Genomic DNA, 24,869 nt, shown 5'->3' with positions numbered 1-24,869 from the left:
AGACCACTCATTTTAAAGATTTTATTGTATCATAGTCACTTCAAATGTTGTGAAACAATTTTCTACAATCTTGAGCTTTTCTTCAGAAAGCAGGTTTTCCTGTTTTAGTTGTCCAATAAGAACTTCCAGGGATTTGAGCCTACCTAAAGTTTTTCTTTCCTGTTTTTCAAGGAGAGTTATCTTAGAATGCAGCTTTGCAATTTTTTGCCAGAGATGATCCCTGTCTATGTCTTGTCTGCAATATGAATGCTCAGTTTGTAATATTTCAGTTTCACCATAATTGTTCATATATGCAGATTTTTGAATTTCTATTTCTTCCATGTCTATGAACTCCTGTTTAATAGGCATGAAAGAACTACTTACCGTTGAAGGCTCTTTAGAACACTCAGCAGGTACAATGATAGCAATGACAGACTCTTCATTTCCATTAAACTGTTCGATAGTTCGTGTGATTGTACTGAAAAAAACTGCATTTTCCCTTGGCTGTACTTCCACAGAGCAGACTGCAATATGAGAGTTAGGATTCTCAGCTAGATGGTCAATAATTGGTCCACCCGCATTTTTAAATTTCAAAGATGAATCCAGGTAGTCAGGGTCTGTAACTTGCAAAACTGTGGCTGCACAACTTAAAAGATTCTCTACTGATGTATGAACATTACTTGCTTCTATGTTCTGGACAGTTTCTGCCATTAAAACAGGCGTTTGCTGAATATGCTGCTCTGATGAACTAAGAATTACGGTGCCTGCTTGCAAGTTTTCTGTGTTCTGAAACGGCACTTTCTGTTGCAGAGGTTTGCTCAGGGTTGATAAGCAAATTGCTTCAGTTTTTTCATCTAGCCTTTCTGCAACTGTGACACTTTTATTTGGCGAACAAGGCTCAAACGATGCAGATACATTATCCGACTCTACACACACATTGATTTCCTCCCCATCCTCTGTTTTTATCTCTTGTGGCTTGTGCTGAGAAGAGTCTTTTTCCTGGAGGAGAAATGACACCTTTTAACTATAACTACATATAATGCACAAAAGTTTCCTCATTCTGTAATGTGCTCTTAAGTAACTATTTTTTTTTGATAATCAATTTTTTTCAAGTATAGCTCAAAGATTAAACCAGTAATTTGTCAACAATCCATATATTTATCTCCAATAGAATGTTTTCCTTAAACTTTGTATACCAGAGACATTCTCAAGCATTAGTCTAAAACTCTGTGTAAAATAGTTTCAGGTTTATAAAACTATTTTATAATTCTTCATGTAAATTGATGAAACATACAATAGAAGCACCACGTTGCCTCTCTCTGACAAGCTGGTTAGTTTCTCCTATTCTATGCCCAAACATGTTGTTCAATACAAATTAATGATGGATTATCTTTTGTATTACTGATGCAGCAAAGCAGAAAATCCTGTTTTTTCCACCTAATGTAATTCAGTGGACTGATGGTTCTTTCAGACAACCGCCAAGCAACTTTACTTTCACAGAAATTTAGTACAATGGTAGAAAAGAAACCTAGATCTTCAGTGCATAAGTAACTGCAGTGGGTTACATGGGTGTATGTGTGCATTCATGCATATGTGGTATGCATGCACATCCACACAGGTTGATTTTTAAATATACAAGCAAGCATGGTGTTGAAAGTTTGAACACTTCATAAGGATGGAGACAAGGATGGTAAGATAACAAGTGGAAAGACCTTACATTGATACTGCTTCTGTTTTTATCATCATCATCAAGGCTTGTCCTTCCCTGGCTACACTCTCTTCTCCCCATCTACACAAATCACATATCCCCCATGTTTAGGATTAGAATCTAAATAAGCTTTTTGATATGTTGGTCATTAATATAAAAATATACTAACGTGTGATATATTTTTTCAATAGGTTTGATTTTGAAGAGGGCAAGCTGTAGAAGTTGTAGTCATGTTAGGCCAGTAGACTAAGAATAAAAACAAAACAAAAAAACCTGTAAGCAACTTGAACTTTGCTAACTAAATATAAAAATAAGACAAGCAAGTATTAATAAGAACGTGAGGACAGGATGTAAAAATGATGTGTGGTGAAAAAAGACAAGTCATTCTAAAGTGTACATTCATAAAGATATGCCTAGTTCAGACCGCCCATACTGTTGACTAATCAAGCTGTTCAGTGTTTTCTATGTTCTTCATAGATAAGAATTAAGTAGGAGTTCAGCAGAAGGACATGGGTTCCATTGCATTGCAATTTAGTTTTGTAACACACTTCAAAATTTAGAGGATTGAAAAAGTTATGTAAATAGTAAAAGCAGTTTCCTTACCTGTAGTACTATCATCTCCAAAGAGGATACCTAATACTCAGTCAGTCCTAGAGATTTAAGAATACAGGGTATCTCCCAGAAGCTGAAACAGGGCTTCTTTGATTGAATTACTGGGTCCTGCTTCATCTGTTCAGAAAACTGAGAAAACACCCAGATTCTCCTGAAATTCTAACCTAAAGTCCTCCCAGAACCACAGTTAGGCTGAAGAGAGAGAGGGAGGGAAATCCCCCGCCCCAATCCCATCTGGGTAGAGCACTCACAAGTAGAGCTTTGAGGAACCCATTTGTTCTGTATAGAGACATAAGACTGAGCGCCAATATATAGCTGCAGAACCTCAAGCATGTGAGTGAGGGATATGGTTTAAGGGATAAAACCCCAAAACACACCATCTCCAAAGCATGGAATGAAGGCCCATCACTATTTGACTGATTGAGCAGTGGGCATCCATACAGGAGAAGAGATATCCTTCATATATACATGTTTTCTTTAGGTTAAACACATATCTCAGGAGTTCTAGTGCCACACTGGCCTTCCTTTCAGTCAGAACACTGAGTGAGAGGATGTTTGCCCAAAACCTGTTAGTAGAGCTAGGCATTGGGTCCTATGAAGGAGAATCTTAGCTTTCATTAAAAAACCTCCTAACCCTTGTCTTTGCCATGATAGCTTTAGAAACAAACACAAGCCAATGTAAAATTATCACTAGTGTTGAAATGAGCAACTACCTAGGCTCCATTTCTGCACAGGATCTTAATTATTTTCCCAATCACCTCAAAGTATTCGTATAGCTTTACAGATCAGTTATCTATGTTACATCTCCTCTATAAAGAGAGTGATTAGACTATGAACACAAATATAAAAAAAGGAAGGTTATGCTTCTGCTGAATGCAAATCACTACCTCTACATTTAGAAACCAACTAATGTTTAAGCAGTAATTATTGGAGGCAAGAACTATCTTTTTGTTTTGTGTTGTACTGTGCCCAGCACAATGGGGTTCTGGCGCTTGACTAAGGCTTCTAGAAGCTATGGTAATACAGAGAATAATAATTTAATTCCATAAAGATTTTTAGATCATCCCAAAAAATTATGACTACTGCGTCATGAACTGCTGAATTTTCTTTCCATATTTTTAAGAAACTCATCATAGTTTTCATCCTAGAGAGTTAAAACCTGTTTACGTTAAGTTCACCTGCAATTCAAGGAAACCTACACTTATTTCTGGAATTCATTTATTATATTTTAAATGTTAAAAGTCTGTGTTAAAATGTTTTCTTTTTCAATGTTGAAGTAGCTAGATAGACACAAATTTCAGTTTTATAAATTAAGCCACGATGGAGACTAAATACCCATCTCTGTACCCTGCCTCCAACACTTCTCTCTTCTGGATGCTTCAGAGAAAAGCAGTAAACCCCTGTAGTCTCTTTCAAAACATTTATACTAAACAATACTATGATATGTGTGAGGCACTGGGTCTTTACCTAAACAGTTGTATGGGAAATATCTTCATGACACAACATGGGGATGAGATAATAGAAGGTCGATAGTCCTTACAATTTTTACTCTGGCTAGTTTAAAAGCGGATCCCAGTAGTTATTCATACAAAATGTAAAACAATTCTGTGCCCATTACCATTTACAAGATGTAAACATTTTTATACTTGTGTGTAAAAGGAATACTTGAGAAAGCAACTCGTATTGGAAAATTTTAACTAAACAAGATTTGAGTATTATATTTCTGAAAGAATATATGAAGTATACTTCTGAAAAAGTTCTGAAAAAGGTATGAAGAAGCTGATGATAACCCATTGCGGCATATTATACTCTATAAAGCAGTAACTGCTTTGTAGGGATATGCCAATGAAATACATAGCAATGAAAAATAGCAATATTTTTATAATTTGAGCCTGGACTCCTGATCCGTTAGTGATTTTTATATTAGAGAGAGGATCGTCAAGAAAGGGAAGACATACACATGCTGAAACTAAAAACATTTAGAAAAGCTAATGTTTTTATACCATATGAATACATTTACTGTTAATAAGAAGGCCCTAACAAAATTAGCTATTTGAAGCAAAATAGTAGCTGTAAAAGAAACATTAGTATTTGGACAGAAATTACCTAACAGCAATACTTCCAAGATTGGGTCTCTCAATCAAAAGTATGAAACCATTAGATGTTCAAAAGAAAAGTTTTCTGAGTATTACTTTGTATGTGTGGTTTTGAAAATTATACTCTACTAGTAGCCAGCCAACGCAGCTCTGTATTAAATAATAAAATGACACATTACCTGATTATCAGGCAAAGAGAAAATAGTTGGTATTGCAGTATGTTTCAAATATCGAATTCCCCATCGCACATCAAGGGAGTCAGGGGTAAAATGGTCACTGCACAGGAGCTGGTGCTTACTGGGAGTCCATGTGTCACGCTTCATATTCCGCAACCATTTCTCAAGTCTTTCTTTATCATGAAGTGGAAACCTGGTTTAAAAGATAAGCACAAAATTAGTTTTATACTTTTTTCAAATAAAATCTCTTCATCTCATTCCTAAATATTCCCTTACACAAGAATCTATCCTAGGTTTTTATACAGTGCTTATTATCATGGCATATAAGTGCTAAATCCAGTAACCATGAAATTTACATCTAGATAATCATGTGTGGGGAAATCTTGGCTCCAGTGAACTCAATGGTAAAACTCTCATTGATGTCAAAGGTGACATCCGACTCCAAAACCATCCAATATGGGCTGATCTGGGAACTCTTGCTCAAAAAATGGTTTCCACTGAAGTCCCTGGGAATACTTGCTTCAGCAGAAAAGTAGGAGGATGTGGTCCTTATTTTGTTTTAATAAATAAGCAAGCAATTCGCAAATTATTGGATTCCACCTATTACTTTAATTTTGTTTTCATTATATTTCTCTCAATCTATTTGAGCACATTCCTGAGTTTTGGTTTTTTATTCAAAAAGCCACTCTGTTAGTTTAGGTTAAAAAAATGTATAAAATATAATAAGAAAAAAGTGTTTCTGTCTCACTCTCCTGAAACATGAGATCTAGAAAGTGAAAGACTAAAGCTAACAAACGGAAACTGACTGGAGTAATTTCTATCATCCAAATTAAGTGAAAAGAAAAAGGAAGCACAAACATTGGCAAGATTTGTTTAAAATTTATTTTTAAAATACTGTTATGCAAAGTGACATACAAACCCCAGGGGAAATAGAATGTAGTGGAGGGCTAAACAGAAACAATGTAAGCAAAGTCATGAAACTTGTCTAGTGATTCAGTTTCCTGCATGCCACATCTGGAAGTTTATAGACCAACAGTTTTAGGCAAAATCAGTATGTTACCAGTGCAATCACTTAAAAAAAAAGTGAAGCATTTCCATGTACAGTAACATTATCATTCAGCCCAACCTCTCAGTTCACATCTTTGAGCAAAAAGACACTACAAGACACCAAAAAGGTTAGCATTCTCAGCTCCTTAAATATCTCTTTAGTTTTGACATGTAGCCAACCATAATACACACATCAAATCACTGTCACACTCAAATCACAATGTTAAGATTCCCTGTTAAGGTATCAATGATAACAGGGTGTCTTGGGGATGTGAAAAGTACTGTAGATGTCAGTAGTGGGGTTGGGATGAGTGGCAAAATTCATCAGGTATTCCTGGCACCTGATGAAGGCATGTCTAGCATAGAGCCTTTTTGGCAGAGCCCACATCATGCCTTAATCCCAATGGGCAACCAGATCCTCAGCCTCCTTGGGCTTACCCTGACACAGACCCACTCCCCGAACCCTCTTTTACTCTCCAGCTGCTTTTAATAATGCTTTAATGTTTATTTCCGTTCCTAGCTAAACACAGTCCAGGCCGAACCGCTGTCCAAAGGCGCAGCAAGCCCCAAGCTGGCCTATGCAATGAGCAGAACGGGGCTGAGGACGGGGACCTGGAGCGGGGAGGTGGGGACTGCAGCTCCCAGAGCAGCTCCCCCGGCCCGGCAGGTCCCCCCGGAGGGGTATAGGGTGGTTAAGCACAGGGCCTAGAGCTCATGCACAGCACGTCTTGCGCCACCGCTAGAGACCCGCAGTGAAAGCGTGGAGCGGCCTGGGCCCGAGGGAGGGCGAGGAGCGCAAGGGGGAGGCCCCGCTCCCAGAGCGACGGGCCCGACCCGACGGGGTGTGATCGCGCCCTGGCGCTGCCGCCTTGGGGCGCGGGGGCCCTGGGCTCCGGCGATGCGTCCCCTCCCGCCGTCCCAGCGGCTCTCACGGGTAGAAGCTCAGCTTGCGCTGGTCCCTGGCGCTCTGGCCTCCGCGGTTCTTGCAGCAGGACGCGGCGCAGTATCGGGGCATAGCGGGCGCTGGGGGACCCAGCCTGGGTCAGGAACCATAGACACAAGCTGCGAGGCGCGGGGATCGCCGAGACGCCGGCAGACACCGGGGACTCCCGCGACCGCAGCACCACTTCCGCTTCCTCAGGCCTCCGACCCTGCTCAGCAACCGGAAGTGACGTAACTCTACAGGTTTAATAGCAGCCTTCCACGTGCACTAGAGCGGGGTTGTCACGTGAGATAGGGCAACCAATAGAGTAGCGTTTCGTGTAGGATTCGTTCTAGAGTGACGGCCGCCGTGTTCGTCCACCCAGATCAGGGGGGCGAAGAGCGCGCGGAACAGCAGGTCAATGTAGTGGGGAGGCCACAGGGCCCCGGTTTTTGCGTTGGGGGAGGGGCCAGAGTAGGGGTGCCGCGATGGGGGTGGAGGTTCCTTGGGGGAGGGGGCCCTAGGGTGGGGGTGTATTGGGGGAGGGGGCCCTAGGGTGGGGGTATATTGGGGGAGAGGGCCCTAGGTGGGGGTGTATTGGGGGAGGGGGCCCTAGGGTGGGGGTATATTGGGGGAGAGGGCCCTAGGTGGGGGTGTATTGGGGGGCTTGGGGTGGAGGTGGCGGGATTTCTCTGCTCTTTGGGGTGGGATGTTTCTGTTTCAGTCACTTTGATGTATCTCAGGTTCTCGGGTCTTGCTTTTTATTCTCTCCCCCGGAAGGAGGGTGTGTGAAGTGCTGAGCTCTCCTCTGTGTGGGGGCGACTGTATTTGTGCGGTGCTGCACTGCTGCCTTGGCATTTGGACACTGGGTTTATTTGCAACTTTTTCTTCTTTTTTTTCCTTTTCTTTTTTTTACACGATCGTGTCAAATCAGTATAATAAGGTTTGATTTGTCTGTTAGAAAGTTGCGCTGGGGGAAGAGGTAATCTCCTCCCCTCTCAGACTTCAATCACTTTTCTCCATGATGAATTCTCCAGAATAATAGTAAACCCCATAATTTTATTTTCATGAAAGTTATGGGTGGGAGGGGGATCAGCAATTAATTGACCACATACAAACTGTAGTGGTCTTTAGAAGTTCTTAGTAGCATGGCTGACGATTCTAGCTTACTCCCCAGCAAAGTGAACTGATGCTTGGGAGAGACTACTATATTTAAACTTGCTGTGGTGACCACAGTTGAGTGAGAGCCTTTGCTATTTGTAAGGACTTTGTACTAGCTCTTTGTTCGCTAAATTGCAGTTACATTTAATTTAAGTCATAAAATAGGATGGCTTTGTGTTGGGTTAAACCTGCTAGATTCCTTCCCCTTTTGTTTCAGTTTTCAAAAGAGTGGCAGGTAAAGAGAAGGAAAGATCTCATTCTCAAGCACTGGTTACATTCTACAACATAGGTCTTAGTGTCTTGATACAGTTATATAAAATACTTTTTATGCCCTTGTAATTGAGCTTTGTTCTTAAAACTTCTCTAGTCTTGTATTAATAGTTCGGTGGTGTCTGTAAGAGCTGTCTCAAAGTCAAGCTGTTCCACTTGGTGCATTAAAAATTGTGTGTAATTGGTACTATTATTCATGGACTTCTGTATATGTAAATAGGGCTTTACAAACAAAAGAGATGGTAACTATTTCTTCTCCTGTCCCCTGAAGGTAGGGCAAGATGTAACAGGCTCAATCTGCAGCAAAGGAGATTTAGGCTAGATATTAGGAAAATCTTTCTCACTATAAAGGTAGATAAGATCTGGACTAGCTTTCCAAAGGAGGTTGTGGAATCCTCATCATTGGAGGTTTTTAAGAACAGGTTTGATAATAACCGGTCAGGGATGATCTACGTTTACTTGGTCCTGTCTCAGTGCAGGGGGCTGGAGTTCATGGCTTCTCGAGGTTTCTTCTAGTCTTATGTGTCTATGATTCTATTTGTTACAAAGCTCCTACCACTGTCATATTCAGTTATCTTGAAATGCATAAACATGCTCACAGTAAGATGATAGAAACAGGCTTTCAGGATTATGTATTTGCCACTAAGGGAGAAGTAGCTTGTTCATTTAATTATTTAATCAGTTTAATTATGGATTGAAAATTGGCACTGAATATTCCCTTGCTGGCCTGTAATATTAATTCTAAACAAAATAAAATGTTGCATTTAAAATTTATAACCAGAATAACAATACTGCTGAAATCTTTATCATTCAGCTAATTATCCAACAAAGGTTTAAATACTTCTTATTTTGTGACCTTAAATTCTCTAGTGGTTTATTGACAAATGGGCTGAACTAAAATGCTGAGATCAGGTTCTCCCACTAATTCTCATTCAAAATCACAAAACTCTCTCTTTTTAAGGGATTGTATCTGATAGCTAAAGCCTAATAAGGATTTTTTAATAAAGAAAAAAATGTTAACGATAACACACTTAAAAAAAAAACATACTTAAGGCAGTTTAAAGCTCTGAACACTCCCATGTAAAGTTTTCAGCCAGATATGGCAACATTTTGATAACTAGTACATGAAGGAGGAAAAGTGAGACTTATCTGTTTTCTTTCAGTTTCTAAACTGAAAGAAAAGAAAGATAAGCAGAATAAACGGTGATTTTTTTTTAATGGTTGTTATAGTAAAGGTACTGATACTAGCAGATAACAGCTTAATAAATTGGATTTAAATAAAGCTTTTGGTGCTGCCAAGAAAAAAATGCATCTATTTTACATAATGCCATGTTAGTAAATTCATATTGTAGTAAAGAAAATATACTGTCAGCTATTAATAGTTAGAGCTAACCAGATATACAGGACATGCTAGTCTTTTGTGATAGCCTTTTGTCAATTTAAAATACTTTTAAACATTGGCTATTTTCAACATGCTTTTGTGTAAATAAACAAAGTAAGTAAAGTCTGAATGGCATGGGGATGTTGAAACAAGCTGATCGTTGCATAAGGTTTGTATTGTTAGAAATAGTGTTTTCGGGAACTTTGTCTAAAACATTCTGAAGAACAGCCAGTTTATTCTGAATTGGGATTGCTTTTAAAATATGGTACAACTTCAGTATTGTATTTTTCATATACAAATTAAAATGTTTTACAAATTCTATACAAGACAATAGACAGTATGTAGTGTAAAACTGTTTTGCGGGAAACAGTAATTAAAATAAGCGTATTTGGTAATAATGCCAGTATACAATTAATAGAAGTTGAGAAGCTTAGGTGGAGTGAAAAGATTTGAAGGCAGGAGCAGAGAAAGAGACAGGTAGTTTGTAGCAGTTTTTGGGGAGCTGCAGGAGTGATTTCTGGCCTGACTGCCCTTCAGTAGTGGGAGTGGATAGAGGAGTCAGATGCTAGAATGATCAGGGGTGCATAGAGTCTGTCTCTGAGAGAATGGGGCAATCCTGTAAATAAGGAGGGCAGTTTTGAAAAGGATACTAGAATGAAGAGGAAGCCCATGGACATGTTTAGAGATGGGCCAGATGCGCTTCTGTTTCTGGCTACTTGTGTGAGAAGTGCAGCAGTGTTGTGCACTTGCTGGCTTAGGGAAAGCTGATTTTTGGAAGTCTGTGGAAGAAGGCATTTTATTGATCAAGGTGTTAAGAGATGATTGGGCAAATGTTTCAGCATAAGTGGAATAAAAGGGTTTATCTGAGCAATGTAGTGGCAGTGGTAATAGGAAGATATGTATAGACAAGATATGGAGTTTGGGGTTCAAGATGAAGTCAAGATTATGGATTGTAGTGATAAATTGGGGTTAACTGAGGTGGGTGCTTGTCGTGCTCAAGAAAAGCATGCCTGACTCTATGGGATTGAGATGAAAAGCCACAGGTCCATACCTGTAAAGAGTGAACAAGCAAGAAACTTTTAGTGTGGAAAACATGTACAGATTAATGGTATTCAGTGTCAAAGTGGTAAAGTTTGAGATTAATGAACAAGGGAAGAGAATAGATGTAAAAAAGAGCTGATTGAACAAAGACTGTGAATGGCTTGCCAATTACAGAACCAGGTTCTCCTCTCTTGGTTTTCACACCTCAACTGCTAGAACAGGGCCTCATCCTCCCTGATTGAACTGACCTCGTTATCTCTAGCTTGCTTGCATATATATACCTGCCCCAGGAAATTTCCATTACATGCATCTGAGGAAGTGGGTATTCACCCACGAAAGCTCATGCTCCAAAACGTCTGTTAGTCTATAAGGTGCCACAGGATTCTTTGCTGCTTTTACAGATCCAGACTAACACGGCTACCCCTCTGATACTTGAAAAGATAAACTATTTAAATAGGCTGTTTAGGCCTGATTTTAAGTTCAAAACCAAAAGGAAACCCTCTATTTATTTAAATACAAATGGGCCTACAAATAAAGCTATGTGTAAAGTCTTGTCTTATTACAGCTAAATATTGGGTTTGATCTTTAACTATGAATTCTTTTTATAGATATATGTGCTTCTTAAAATCTCTTGTAATCAAGGAACTCCACAAAACAGAATTTGTTTGTTGCAAATGTTTTAGGGCCCCTATCATCCAAAATCGATGACAGCTGTCAAAGCCATACAGACAGAATTCTGACTTATTCAGGAGAAGTAGAATGGAGCTGTCATCAAGGCAAGAAATGTATTGGACCCATGCTCAGATTTAACATTTTCCCTGTCTGAGTTACAGTCAGTGATTCCCAGGGGAACTAGTGTGTCCACTCACTCACCTAATTCTGCACTGAGATGATATATTATTTTCTGAGTATTCTTAGTGCAGTCCCCTGGCATTCTGCTGGCTGAATGAAGTCCAACTCTATCTTTGGGAAATCTGCGTCCCCACTACATATCTTGAATGTCCCTTGGAATAAGGAGAAGCTTCCAATTACTATATAGTTAGGCTTCTTCTCGAAAGGATTCCTAGTATGCTGACTAACTGAATATAGCATGTGCCTCTTTTGTAATTGATACTGTCTGTTAACATCAAGCGTTTCTGTTTAAATGACTGATGATGTGTGTTGTGTACAGATTTACTGGTCAACATTTCCTTAACCTGGCATTAGCTTGTTTTTTAGCTCCAAACTTTTTATCAGTATCTCTGACAGATTGTACAATTCTCGACTACCTGATAAATCAGCTATTTTAATATTCACCAATATTCCCCAGTGCACTTTGATCTTATGTTCTAAAGCTGTCTTAGGTCTTATGGAAAGCTTCAACCCAGAGTGAATTGCAAGCGCTCCGTTTGCTATTGGTATATGGATGGCTTACACATCTAACTCCCAATGATACTGATTATAAGTCCTCTGTATCAAGACTATTGTTGACCTTTTAGTTATCAAAACTGCAGTTAAAATTTAATTAATACCAAGTCCATCTCATGTTTTTGTTCACCTGGAAAGGAGAAACCTGCATTTTGTAATGGGACTCTGTTGCTAGTGATCTCTTGCTCCACCACAGTAACCTCTTAGGCAATTCAGCTGGCCCTGTGAAATTAGGAGTGGGGGTTGGATTTCAGATTCTTTCTTGGAGGACAGCACTAGACCCGGTAGCAGCCCAGTGTGTGTGAAGAGAGTGACTTGCTTAGGCTTCTGCTCAGTAGAGGCAATGGTTCTTGCCGGTTCCTTCTCAACCTCTTTGGGTGAGTCCAGCATGGCACAGCTCTTTTCACTTTCTTTCGAATGCTGCTGCTCGCTATCTGGTGACAGACAAGTATTCCTAAAAACAGTATATGTAGCTGATTGACAAAATAGAGAAAGCAAATACTGGGCCTTGTAATGAAAATGGCTAGTTAGTGAAGCCCAAATGTTGGCACCAAGACTATGGGAGGTATGTGAGGCAAGTGTAAATGTGAACAAAAGAAGAAACTATGGGCATTTCTGTTGCAGGTGACAGCAAGGTGTGGAGATAATTCAGATCCCCAAACCCATCATACTGCATACTGAAAATTCTGCAGAAGGGAGATTCTCCAGCAAAAGTGAAATTAAACATGGTTCCATCTCTAATTTTTGCATGGTTCCTACTTTTAAACATTATAGACTTACCTGTTTTAATTAGCATGGATGCAACTGAATTGTCTTAAGTTACTGCCTAACTTCAGACCAAAAAATTGTGACCATTAATATTCAAGTATTTTTCCGTCTTTTCTAGGTGCTTCAGAAATGGCTACCACACAGTCTGTCTTCACATTTGCTCTCTGCATTTTAATGATAACTGAATTAATATTGGCTAGAGAAAGCTACTATGACATTTTAGGAGTTCCAAAAAATGCATCTGACCGCCAGATCAAGAAGGCATTTCACAAACTGGCCATGAAGTACCACCCAGACAAAAACAAGAGTCCTGGTGCAGAAGCAAAATTCAGAGAAATTGCAGAAGGTAATATAAATTATGTTATAGGATTAATGAGGGCTATGAATTGTGTAAGTCTGTGGGCTTGAAAATGTCTGTCTATACTCCGTTAACTTTTCTGCTGGGTAAAAAATTACACCAGTTTAGATATAGCAGGTTGTGTATCATAGTCAGTTCTAAAAGAGGGCCACAAAAGTGGCCCTGGTCAAAAGCACCTATGACAGTATCTTTGTCTACCAGAACTAGAAATGTTCTAGTAGTAGCTAGAAGTGTCTTGTCTTAAAATATTTTAATTGTTCCCCCCTCAGTTGAATTTTAACATGTTTTCAGTGACCGCTGTCTGTAACAACTTCAGATAGAAACAAATACTTTAACATTTAGCCTTTAAATGGATATTTCATCATGCATTTACTAGTGGCTAATTCTATTAAAACTGAAATGAGTGGCAAGGAGCAAAATAATAAGTGGAAAGGGGGTTTTAAGTATCAGTGTCATAAATGTAACCTTTTCAGTATGAATATATAATACCATAAAATGTAATTGCAACTCCACTCTTCTCAGTGGTGTCTATGAAGCTATCAGTAGTTCATCTTTTCATGTTCTATAGGTGCTATTGATTCTTTCTCTTTGTTTGTGTGTATTATTGAACCTTGTCATGACAAAACAATGCATTGTAGTGGCCCAAGTCACACTTCTTTCTAACAGCTGAGTTAGAACTTTCTTTGTTTAGTGTTGAAATTAACAAACAGAGGATCAGAAATATGGTTGAAAATGTCCTAACTGGGCATGGCACACATGTTGAAGTCCAGTGTTCTCTTGTGAAATAGAAATATTGACAGACCCATAAATGTTTATAAGCTATGGTCCTGGGCCAAAGATCAGGTTGAAACTTCATTTCCTATTCTAAATAAACCTAGATTTGGGTATTGCGTGTATCATTAACTTGTTCATGCGAAGCACCACTATTGTGTTTGTAAACCAACCTTGTTTCCCTGCTGTTCTGCGTTAAGCACAGTTTGGTTTAGAGATGTGTACTGCAGTACCTCTGCAACATAGCTTGTTCCCACTGCTTTGATAAAATTATTAAATGGAAAGTTTATTTGAAACCCATCACAGGATGACAGAGTTTCTGTGATAGGCAGTGTTGAACAATTTAAAAGAAAGGGAAAGAGCTTGGCTTGCCAAGTCTTTTTACATTCTCTCTTATTTCACTGCCTTTTGAAAGAAAATATTTAACTGCTGTTCTTTGGTGCCTGGTGGTTAAAATACTAAGTTATTTAAATAGAATATAGTCTTTAAGGATAAAATTACAAGATACATTTTGTCTTGACTTAATGCATGAGAACACTTATGTGGTTATTTTAGAATGACATGAATGTTCAGTGAAGTTGTGGCTTAACTTCATTACAGGTATAAGGAAAGTATCACTTTCATCTGTGCTTGTTATCACTGATGTGCTTGCCACTTGAGAAAAAGTGAACGTGATTTTGATAGGAAGATTTAAATCTGACTGACTGTACGTGAAATTCTGACCTAACTTCTCATTTCAATACTTCTACAGCATATGAAACGTTATCGGATGAGAATAAACGAAAAGAATATGACCAATTTGGCCATGGTGGAGGACAAGGAAATAATGGAAGCCCATTCCAACAGTCATTTAATTTCAACTTTGATGACTTGTTCAAAGATTTTGACTTTTTTGGGCAAAACCAAAACTCGCGGTCAAAGAAGCATTTTGAAAATCACTTCCGGGGTCATCGGGAGGCTCACAGCAGGCAAAGACGTTCTTTCCAAGATTTCTCCTTTGGAGGTGGACTGTTTGATGATGTGTTTGAAGATATGGAAAAAATGTTTTCTTTCAGTGGCTTTGACAGTGCACAGCAGCACACAGTACGAACTGATAGCAGATTCCATGGATCTAGCAAGCATTGTAGGACGGTCACTCAGCGCCGAGGAAACATGGTTACTACATACACAGACTGTTCTGGACAATAAAACTTCCTTTTTCTTCCATATTTCTCTTCCCGTTTCCTCACCTTGATGATTTTCTTGTTTAGTTGCTAATATGGAACAGAAACTCTTCTCTGAACTGTCTGATAAACTATTAAAGTATTTAATGTAATTGCAGTAATGTAATTCAATTAAACTAATTCTTGCATCTGAAACAACATGCAGCAAAGTGGGAGATGAGTGCCTCGTTATCTGACTAGAAAGGGTGTGTTTGCGGAAATAAATCCCATATCATAAAACAAGATAAATGTTTACTAAATTGAAATATATTTCAATCTTTTAACATATGAGGAGTTTTTTATATTCTTAACTTAATGTGGCTTTTGTCTATACGCTTGGTAGGATGTTTGACTTATTGATGCATGTATAGCCACATGAGTTAAACTAACTTATTGTGAAGTGTTACACTTAAAACTTCCTCTTCTTTTTTTTTTTATTTAAATTATCCTTATAGACTAGACTTGCAGTATTCAGCTGCTGTAGACGATGTGGGAACTATGTATAATTCACTCACAATACACCAGTGGAAATTTAGCTCATCTCCATTTTAACTTGCATGATCAGTTCTAAATGTGAATGTAGAACATCTTTAGAACCATGTAATGAACAGTGTAAGGAACCATTGCCTGGAGTTTAGAAGTTTGTTTGTATTTTGAAATGTCCTTTCATTGGCCACAAGCCTGTAAAGACTTTAGCTTGAGCATAACTGTACATATGTGAGTTGTCTGACTCCAGTGAGACTACTTTGTGTGTGTAAAGTTATGTACGTGTAAGTCTTTTTAGAATCCTGGACGTTATCTATCTAAAAAGTAAATATGAGAACCTGTATTATTGCAGTACATAACTTGCTGCTTAGTTATTTCCCCCTGGAAAACGAGGTAGTGAAATTTTTACTTTTTAAATTCTCCTCATGATGCTATAGTGAACTTAAACTAAATAAAATTAGATTCTTGTGTCTGATGTGACTTGTAGGTCAAACAAGTACATTTTTGTAGTAAATAGATCTGCAAACCACGTTGCAAATTTCTTCATTTAAAAGAATTATTGGCCCAGCTTCACAACTTGAAAGGTAAAATCTCCTCAAAGTGAATAAACAGCAAAATTGACCGTTAGACTTCTTGTGGTATTTGTTTAGTTACATTTGGCAATTGAGTCTGCTGTAATGGTGGCATCATACTAAAATTGTCATTTGCTGTACAGCCATCAATGAAGTCTATAAGCCAATATAAACTGGAAGGAAAACCCTCAGTATTCAAATGTCACCCTAATAGATTTCTACATCAATCCTTGAAGATTTTCTTTGAGTATTAATATAGAACTGGCTGAACTTCCATGTAGTCACTATATCAAACTGCATCTTTTCAGTAAGATGGCCGCCACGTACAATTGAGACTTGCCAGTTGTAACTTTAATTTTTAGAAATACATTTCACTTAATTTATGTGAAAACTTACTTTTTACGTTGATTGAGCAAACACATAGAGTGCAGGCTTCTGTAAGTTGCAGTGTCCTAAATAGATTTCATCTGTTTAAAAAGCCCTAGACTAATTTTATTAGAAGAAAGAGACTTAGCCCTTCAGCTCTCATTTAATATTCCTCAGCTGCATCCTCACTCATCGTGCTAAACTTCTCACTACTGTCAATATCATCTTTTGTTAAATTTCACTCACCTAAAAGTCTAGAAAGGATTTTTGTGTTAAGTGCTTTCTCTTTCATCCTTTGTCTACTTTATTTATAAATTGACTAATACCTCATTTTTTGTCTTTATAAAGAGCTAGTAATTTGTGAAACCTTATCAGAATGTGCAATATTCTTATGGCAAAAGAAATTTGCTTTTGTTTTTTGTGCAAGTAAATTTTAATTCTGTTGTGTACTTTAATGTAAATGTCTGCACTTTTTCCATAACATACTTCATATGGATATTAATCCTATGGATAAATTTAAGCAAAAATAGCACCTATCATTCATACAACATGGGTATGTAAGTAAACAAATATTTACAACTTGAGTGCACTCTTGTAAACTCTTTTTTCCCACGCTATCAAGATTACAAACATCTTAGTACTGTTTGGGGGAAAACTTCCTTTTCCTTTGGAGAAAAATTGTACACACTAAATGGTGGCATAAGAAGGGCATACCAGCAAAATATATTCAGGTTGTATATTGCTGAACGCTCATTAATGGTGAATTGAGCAAAAAGGGGCAGGGTGGCATGATATGATACCTAGCTCTACTGCTGTCTGGGACATTTTCACCTTTATAGACAAAGAGGACTGTAAAGATTAAGGATGATGAAACTTTTTCAACAAAGCTTGTTTACAACTGACCTCTGAAGTATCTAGGAGAAGCACAGAGTTCAGAAAAAAGGAGATAAGACTATACTGTGGCTTCAACTCAAGTGCGGTGGTATGTAAGAGGGGTTCCAAGGCCTTCCTGTGCAGCTGCAATAGGCACTGGCCACTGGGTAAGCAGTTTTCTGTGCCCTGAGTGACCAGAGCAGGGGCTGCTCCAGGCTAATGAGAACACCTGACTCCAATTAACTTGCTAAGAGTCAGGTGAGGCTATTAGGCACTTTACTCTAATTAAGGCCCCTCTGATGCTATAAAAGGGCTCACTCCAGTCAGGCTAGAGGAGAGGAACTGAGAGCAAGAGGCATGCAAAAAGCTGAGAGTGAGTAGGCATACTGCTGGAAGACTGAGAAGTACAAGCGTTATCAGACATCAGGAGGAAGGTCCAGTGGTGAGGACAAAGAAGGTGTTGGGAGGAGGCCATGGCGAAGTAGCCCAGGGAGTGGTAGCTATCATGCAACTGTACCAGGAGGCACTCTAGACAGCTGTAGTCCACAGGGCCTTGAGCTGGAACCTGGAGTAGAGGATGAGCCTGGCTTCCCCCTAAACCTCCCAACTCCTGATCAGACACAGGAGGAATGGACCTGGACTATGGCTTCTACCAGAGGGGAAGGTCTCTGGGCTGTTTCCTAACCCACAGGGTGAGTCTGTGAGGTGAGCAAATCTGCCAATAAGTGCAGGACCCGCCAAGACAGAGGAGGAACTTTGTCACACAACATATACAGTTTGGGGGTGCAATGCCCCCCTATCATCCTCAACTCTGCCCATTGCAGGCAAACGGGACTGAGGTGGGCATCCCAAACATAAGAAAATGGGGGACTGGTTGGGGGGTTACCATGGCCTATATATCAGTATATTTAGAACAATTCTACAAGTTTTGCCACTGAAACCTAAAATTGTGGTTAAGGGACAAAGATCCTAGGGATGTAACAGGGAAATGGCAGACCCTCAGGTGGATAGTCAACCTGGGTTTGATAGAATGGGATCAGAGAATAGGGATCAGGCCCGGGCAGAGACCCACCCTGAGGGGAGTCAAGTCACCTTGGAGAAACCCTGGGACATCTGGGGAAAAGCAGAGTTCAGTATGCAGCCAGCAAGGTCACTTTGCCTGGGATTGCTCATTCTGCCCACTAAGCCCCAGTGTTGGAAAGGCTAGCTGTACCCAAACCTCACAGAATTAACCATGTGGCTGAATCACCAGAGGGAGGGAGTCATGTAGCCATTCCATTGATGGCACACAGTGTTCATGTGAGCCACTCTCACCCCAAACCACTGCCCACAAGTCATGCTTCACCCTTCTGCCAGCGGGAGAGGAAGGTGGTGGTTAATAGGGAGACATTCTCTTGACTGAGAGATACTGGGACTGCTAAGACTAGAGTTAGGCCCCATGTCATTAAATCCTATCAAATGCTTCCCCGTGTGAAATCTGGGTTAAAGTTCCTGTTGTAAAAGCCTTTGTATAGAAATCTGTGCTGTGGGGAAAGCAGCCCCAGGAAGGGTAACTGGTGGTAGGTGTATTGTTAGGTATTCCAGTTCTTTGCTTTGGGGGAAAGAATGATATCACTTTAAAAGTAGAAGAGGAGAATCAGATGCCCTCAGTTAGCTCCAGACCTGCAAGGGACTGTTAGCCAAAATGCAAATGGGGCAGCTGACAGGGAGGAGAGGACATGTGTTCCCCTGCCAGTATCCCAGAGGAATGGGTCTCTTTCCAGTATGTACATACAACCACTTCTGGGCATGGGGAGTTAGACTCCTTTTCTGGCCCGACATGCAAGGTGGTGGGGCAGAGAAAGGAATTTGCCTATGTGTGGAACTTGAGGAATCTCTTTTGCTTGACCTTACTGCTATTAAAAACAGTCCATGGTCAAGAGCCACTTCACAGGGAAGCAGCCTTGCCTCCTTTTCCCCCTTTGGTCCAAAGAATTACTGCTTGTAATACTTCCAGAGGGAGTAGGAAACCACAAGCCATCATTAGGGTTGCTAACCCATTAAGGGACAAAAGGGACATGCACGAGCTCATGTACATTCTAAAGAGAGCTTCTAAATTATACAGCATCAGTGGCAGATTAGGCCCTGGGCCCCGGCCAACTGAGGGGCTCCTTGTCATCTACTGCCCTCTGGAGGAGGCAGGGGAAGCCCATGACACCCTCCAATCCTGACAGAAGCTTCAGGGCGGAGTTAGCCCCCGCAGTGCCCCCCCAACTCCATCTTTGTGTCTGGAAGCACAGCACCTAATCCTGTCCTCGGCAAAAGCTGTGGGATAGGGGAAGCTCCCCCACCTCCCCAAAGTGCTCCCTCCGAACCCATCTCTGGCAGAAGCCACAGGATGGGGAAAGCTCCCCCCCAGTGCCACCCCAACCCTCTCCCTAGCAGAGGAAGCCCCCAGTGCTCCAACCGTCTTCCCGCAAAAGCTGTGGGGTGGCAGGGGAAGTCCATGTGCCTAACCCTGGTCTCTGGCAGAAGTCCCAGGTGGGCGGGGTGGGAGAAACCTGAGCACACCAACCCTGGTCCCCTGTAGAAGCGCCGGGAGGTGTCAGGGGAAGCCCCAGCACCTGGACCCCCACTGCATCCCTGGGACTAGAGGAGCTCTCACTCTCTGCTATGGCCCCAGGGCCTTGGCATAGGGACAGAGCTTCTCCAGTCTTGGGGCGCAGGAGTTGGAGCAGAAAGAAGCAATCAGGTTGTGGGGCAGGTGGAAGGGGGGAAACCTGGGTGGAACAGGAGCGGGGCTGCCGGGAAGGGGCAGAAAGGGGTCAGGCTGTGGGCACGGCTGCAGGTGGAAGGGATAGGGAGGGGCCTCCCACTTCCTCTGGCCCAGGGCCCCTGGAAACCTTAATCAGCTTCTGTACAGGATGAGATGTCTAATAACTCTATGGATTTTTGAAGGATGTGTGTTGGCTTGCTAGCAGAATGTTTATTAGATGCATAGCTGAAATATGAAATTTTGAATGGTGGTAATAACTTAAACGCCATCTTGGGAAAAAACCTGTTAGTTTCTGTAGGATGCCAGTCAATCACCCTAGTTACACCCATTTCATTAAGGGGGAGATATGACAGATATGGCAAAGTTCTGACATGCTCCTTGGGAGACCTTAAGTTAAGTTTAAGTATCCTTGGGGTCCATTGTATTAAATGAATGGTTTATATATCTGTGTGGGCCATGATTCTATGTAACCTCTCTGGGGGGAGATGTGACCAATGTGAAATATGGGCGTTCGAAGGGCTATATTGAAAATGTGCCAGAAAAGAATAGACTTTTGTAAGTGAATTTCCTGGGGAATCCCTAGGGAGAGGTTAATTTAAATTCCCCACCTCCAAGTATGCAAAAAACCCAGCTTTTTGAATCTATGCCCTGAGGAAAGGGTTGATTGATCTACCAGTCTCCTCGAACAGGTAAAGGCCTGAGCTGTTGTAAAGACACAGCTGAGTTGCCCAGCTTATATTCTGGTTCTGAATCTGAGACAGTTAAGAACTGTAACCATGGAGAAAAACAAATTATGGGCTTTGAAGGACTCACAGCTACCAGAGACCACGGTTGAAGTTGGGGTTTTAGCATGACTGTAAGGTCTTTTATTGATTTTAATGTGTTTTCTCTATAATGTGCTTGCTTAAAAAGAGCTGTGTGGTAACATATGACTGTGGGCAGGTACATTGCTCATAGCTTTTGGAGAGAAAGTGAAGTTCAGAGGCTGGCCTGTTTGGAGAGGCTGACTGGCAGGGAATATCACAGTATAGACAGGTAACTGTGCAGCTTTAAAGTTTCCCCAGTCTGGAGAGAATGACCCGAGGGTCTCCACCCAAGAGAGGTGACAGCTTGGATCTGGAAGCCTAGGGTGGATGCCCTTGCTGGACCCCTGGTGCAGTTGCCTTATATCTGGTCTTGAAAAAACAGTGTGTTCAGAGAGTCAGCTGTCTCTAGTCACAGTCAGGCTTTGACTTCTCTAGTCACACTGCCACAAAGGGTGCCAATTCATGCCAACTGTGCTGGGGACTTCTGCAATGTGGGCACCTGTCTTCTAGGGACTGGACTGAGTCCAACTCATTTTACATAGGCCATTGAACAGCTGTGAGATAAAGTGACTGTCAGTCACTACGGTGGTATGTCTGATTCAAAGTTCTAAGTCAGGGCTGTAGCTCCATGCTTGATGCACTCAAGTATGTGTTTGGATATAACTGAAATCTGTGTTAAAATAATGTACTTTAAAGCTTAGGCACAGCTGAGAAGATAACATTTCAGTCTTTGCATTTTCTTCATTTATAACATGTATTTTTTCTTACCACTTAAACCATTTGTTTTGATCCTAAAAATAATTTTTCAAAAAACACAGAGATGGAATAAATTAATACCCTTTCTACACTTTTTAATGTATTCCAATTTATTTTCCCCTTTTACAGGTATTTTCTTTCTTCCAATGCTGCTCTCTTACCAAGATGATTGGAAGACCAATAATCTAAAAATAAATTGCCAGACAATCTTTACTCTGAAGTTAAGGTTATAAATGAGTGAAATTTAAGGAGGACCTTAAAGTAGAACAAATAAAGAATTCTGAAAGCTGGGAAATTCAAAGTGGAAGTTGCACTTTAGAAACAGTGATAAAAAGGGAATGGAATGCGTGGCTTTGCTTGAATAGTTAGGCAGCAGTGGTGTAGTGGACTGAAGAAGAGGTTGGGAGCCAGGAGACCTGGAACAAAATTTACAAATGTCACTAGTGATTTTTAAGGGCCTCAGTGTTAGTGTGCTCAATTTGAGACACCGAGAAATAGTCTGATTTTCAGAATGTGCATTGCACCTGCCCCCTGAAAATTTGGCCCCTTTTAGGTGTCTCAAATTGGGAACCCAAACTTTGCGGAACTCAAAATCACTATGGGATAGAGCCACAAAAAGGCTTAGGCACCTAAGTCCAACACTGAGGTGCCAATGAAATCCTCAGAACCAGAGCCATAGCAAAGAATTTTTGCGCCTGAGGCAAAGGCCGGCTTGAGGCTCTTCGGCAGCAATTCGGTGGTGGGTCCCTGAGTCCCTGTCAGAGGGAAGGACCTGCCACCGAATTGCCGCTGCCGCTTCATTCATTCTTCGGCATCAGTTCAGCGGCAGGTCCTTGAGTCCCTCGCCGTCGAAGAATGAATGAAGCGGCAGCGGCAATTCGGTGGCAGGTCCTTCCCTCCAACAGGGACTGAGGGACCTGCCACCGAATTGTCCCCAAAGAAGCGGCGGCAGTAAAGCTGCCGCTGAAGCACTGCCGATCGTGTTAGAACTGCACCCCTCTGCTTTGCGCACCCGAGGCAAGTGCCTCACTCATCTCGCCCTTGTTACGGCACTGCTCAGAACCCCTCCTCAGTTGCTGCCTAACTCTGTAAGTGCCTAAAGTCCCTATCCTCTTAAATTCCCACTGTAAAAGTCCCTGTGGCCCCTAAAAATCTGTCAATGAGCATGCGTTTAGCTGCCTTTTTCTAGGTATCCATCTCATGCCTAAGCCCCTGCAGGATCCCCTGCTTCTCTCACCTGTGGGGGCTGATCTTACATTGCAATCTCAGCACTGGGCCAGAGTGAGAGTGACTCTATAACCTGCAGTGACACTCACCTGGGCGGTAGTAGACCCAGGATAGAGACCTCTTGCTCCACTTAATTATTTACTTATGCAAAGTGGAACAACTTACAAGGAGAGATTGAGAGAGCCCTATTAAAGAATGCCCCATAAGCCACCAGTTAGGACACTCACCTGGGATAGACGAGATCCAAGTACGAATCCCTTCTCCATGTCAAGCAGAGGAGGAGTTGGACCTAGGTCTCCCCCAGGGTCAGATTAAAGAATCTGGGACCTTGTGCACTATAGAAATTGCTCCTCCCACCAACCTTCCTTAAATTAGACAGAGCATGGATGCATAGATCTTAAAACAGAAGGGACCATTATGATAATCTAGTCTAACCTCTGGTAAAATATAGGCCACATAACTCCCCCAAAATAACTCCTAGAGCATATCTTTTAGAGAAACACCCAATCTTGATTTAAAAATTGTCAGAGAATCCACCACAATACTTGGTAAATTGTTCCAATAGGTTAAAAATTTATGCCTTATTTCTGGTCTGAATTTGTCTAATTTCAGCTTCCAGCTACTGGATTGAGTTTACCTTTCTCTGCTAGATTGAAGAGCCTATTAAATTTTTGTTCCTCATGTAGGTACTTACGGACTGTAAGAAAGTCATGCCTTCACCTTCTCTTTGTTAGATTATGCTCCTTGAGTCTATTTATCACTATAAGGCATGCTTTCTAATCCTTTAATCATTCTTGTGACTCTTCTCTGAACCCTCTCCAGTTTATCAACGTCCTTCTTGAATTGTGGGCACCAGAAGTGGACACAGTATTCCAGCAGGGGTTGCAGCAGTGTCAAATGCAGAGATAAAATAACCTGTCTACTTCAGGTTGAGATCCCCCTATTTATGTATCCCAGGTTTGGCCACAGCATCACACTGGAAGCTCATGTTCAGCTGATTACCTACCACAATCCCCAAATCTTTTTCAGCCACTGCTTCCTAGGGAAGAGTCTCCCATTTGGAAGTATGGCCTACATTCTTTGTTTTTAGAGCTATACATTTACATTTAGCCGTAGTAAAATGCGTATTGTTTGTTTATGCCCAGTTTACCAACCAATCCAGATCGCTTCGTGTCAGTGACCTGTTCACTTCATTATTTACCACTCCCCCAATTTTTGTGTCATCTGCAAACTTTATCAGTGATGATTTTGTTTTCTTCCAGGAAATTGATAAAAACGTTTACTAGTGTAGGGCCAAGTACCAATCTCTGTGAGCCCGCACTGAGAAGAGGCCTGCTCAGTGTCGATTCCTCCTTTACAATTACATTTTGAGATCTATCAGTTAGCCAGTTTTTAATCCATTTAATGTATGCAATGTTAATTTTATATTGTTCTAGTTTTTCAATCAAAATGTCATGTGGTACCAAGTCAAACACCTTACAATGATCTAAGTATATTATATCAACACTATTACCATTATCAACCAAACTTGTAATCTCGTAAAAAAAAAAATTGTTAGTTTGACAGGATCTATTTTCCATAAAAAATCTTGATTTGCATGAATTACATTACCCTCCTTTAGTTCTTTTTGAATCAAATCCTGTATCAGCCATTCTATTATCTTGTCTGGGAAAGAAAGCTACTAGAGCCTCCCCTGAGATAGTGCTTGGGGTGTGCTACAGACCGCCGAGATCTGATTTGGAGATGGATAGAGACCTCTTTAATGTTTTTAAGGAAGTAAACACTAATGGGAAATGTGTGATCATGGGAGACTTTAACTTCCCAGATATAGACTGGAGGACAAGTGCTAGCAAGAATAATAAGGCTCAGATTTTTCTGGATGTGATAGCAGATGAATTTCTTCACCAAGTAGTTGAAGAACCAACAAGAGGGGATGCCATTTTCAGATTTGGTTTTGGTGAGTAGTGAGGACCTCATAGAAGAAATGGTTGTAGGGGACAACCTTGGTTCGAGTGATCATGAGCTAATTCAGTTCAAACTAGATGGAAGGATAAACAAAAATAGATCTGGGACTAGGGTTTTTTACTTCTCAAGGGCTAACTTTAAAGAATTAAGGAAATTAGTTAGGG

The 24,869-nt window shown here is 40.8% G+C and overlaps 3 protein-coding genes across 3 annotated transcripts in view; 1 reads left to right on the top strand and 2 right to left on the bottom strand.

Moving 5' to 3' along the window:
- Positions 1 to 24,869, bottom strand: part of LOC127042868 (uncharacterized) — a 972,530-nt gene that overhangs the window by 333,453 nt on the left and 614,208 nt on the right. The gene's annotated exons all lie outside the window — the stretch shown is intronic.
- On the bottom strand, positions 8 to 6,769 carry THAP5 (THAP domain containing 5). The gene is made up of 3 exons (XM_050936291.1): positions 6,551 to 6,769; positions 4,575 to 4,764; positions 8 to 978 (listed from the first exon to the last, which is right to left on the bottom strand). Exons 1-3 carry the CDS (start codon positions 6,631 to 6,633, stop codon positions 22 to 24), a joined length of 1,230 nt encoding a protein of 409 aa, XP_050792248.1. The 5' UTR covers positions 6,634 to 6,769; the 3' UTR covers positions 8 to 21.
- Positions 6,862 to 16,907, top strand: DNAJB9 (DnaJ heat shock protein family (Hsp40) member B9). The gene is made up of 3 exons (XM_050936384.1): positions 6,862 to 6,957; positions 12,687 to 12,914; positions 14,449 to 16,907. The coding sequence occupies exons 2-3, from the start codon at positions 12,698 to 12,700 to the stop codon at positions 14,883 to 14,885; spliced, it is 654 nt and encodes a 217-aa protein (XP_050792341.1). The 5' UTR covers positions 6,862 to 6,957; positions 12,687 to 12,697; the 3' UTR covers positions 14,886 to 16,907.

This window comes from Gopherus flavomarginatus, chromosome 1 (genome assembly GCF_025201925.1).
Source record: "Gopherus flavomarginatus isolate rGopFla2 chromosome 1, rGopFla2.mat.asm, whole genome shotgun sequence".
Lineage (NCBI taxonomy): Eukaryota > Metazoa > Chordata > Testudines > Testudinidae > Gopherus > Gopherus flavomarginatus.
Note: the sequence above shows the minus strand (reverse complement) of the source record. Positions and strands in the feature narration are given on the sequence as shown.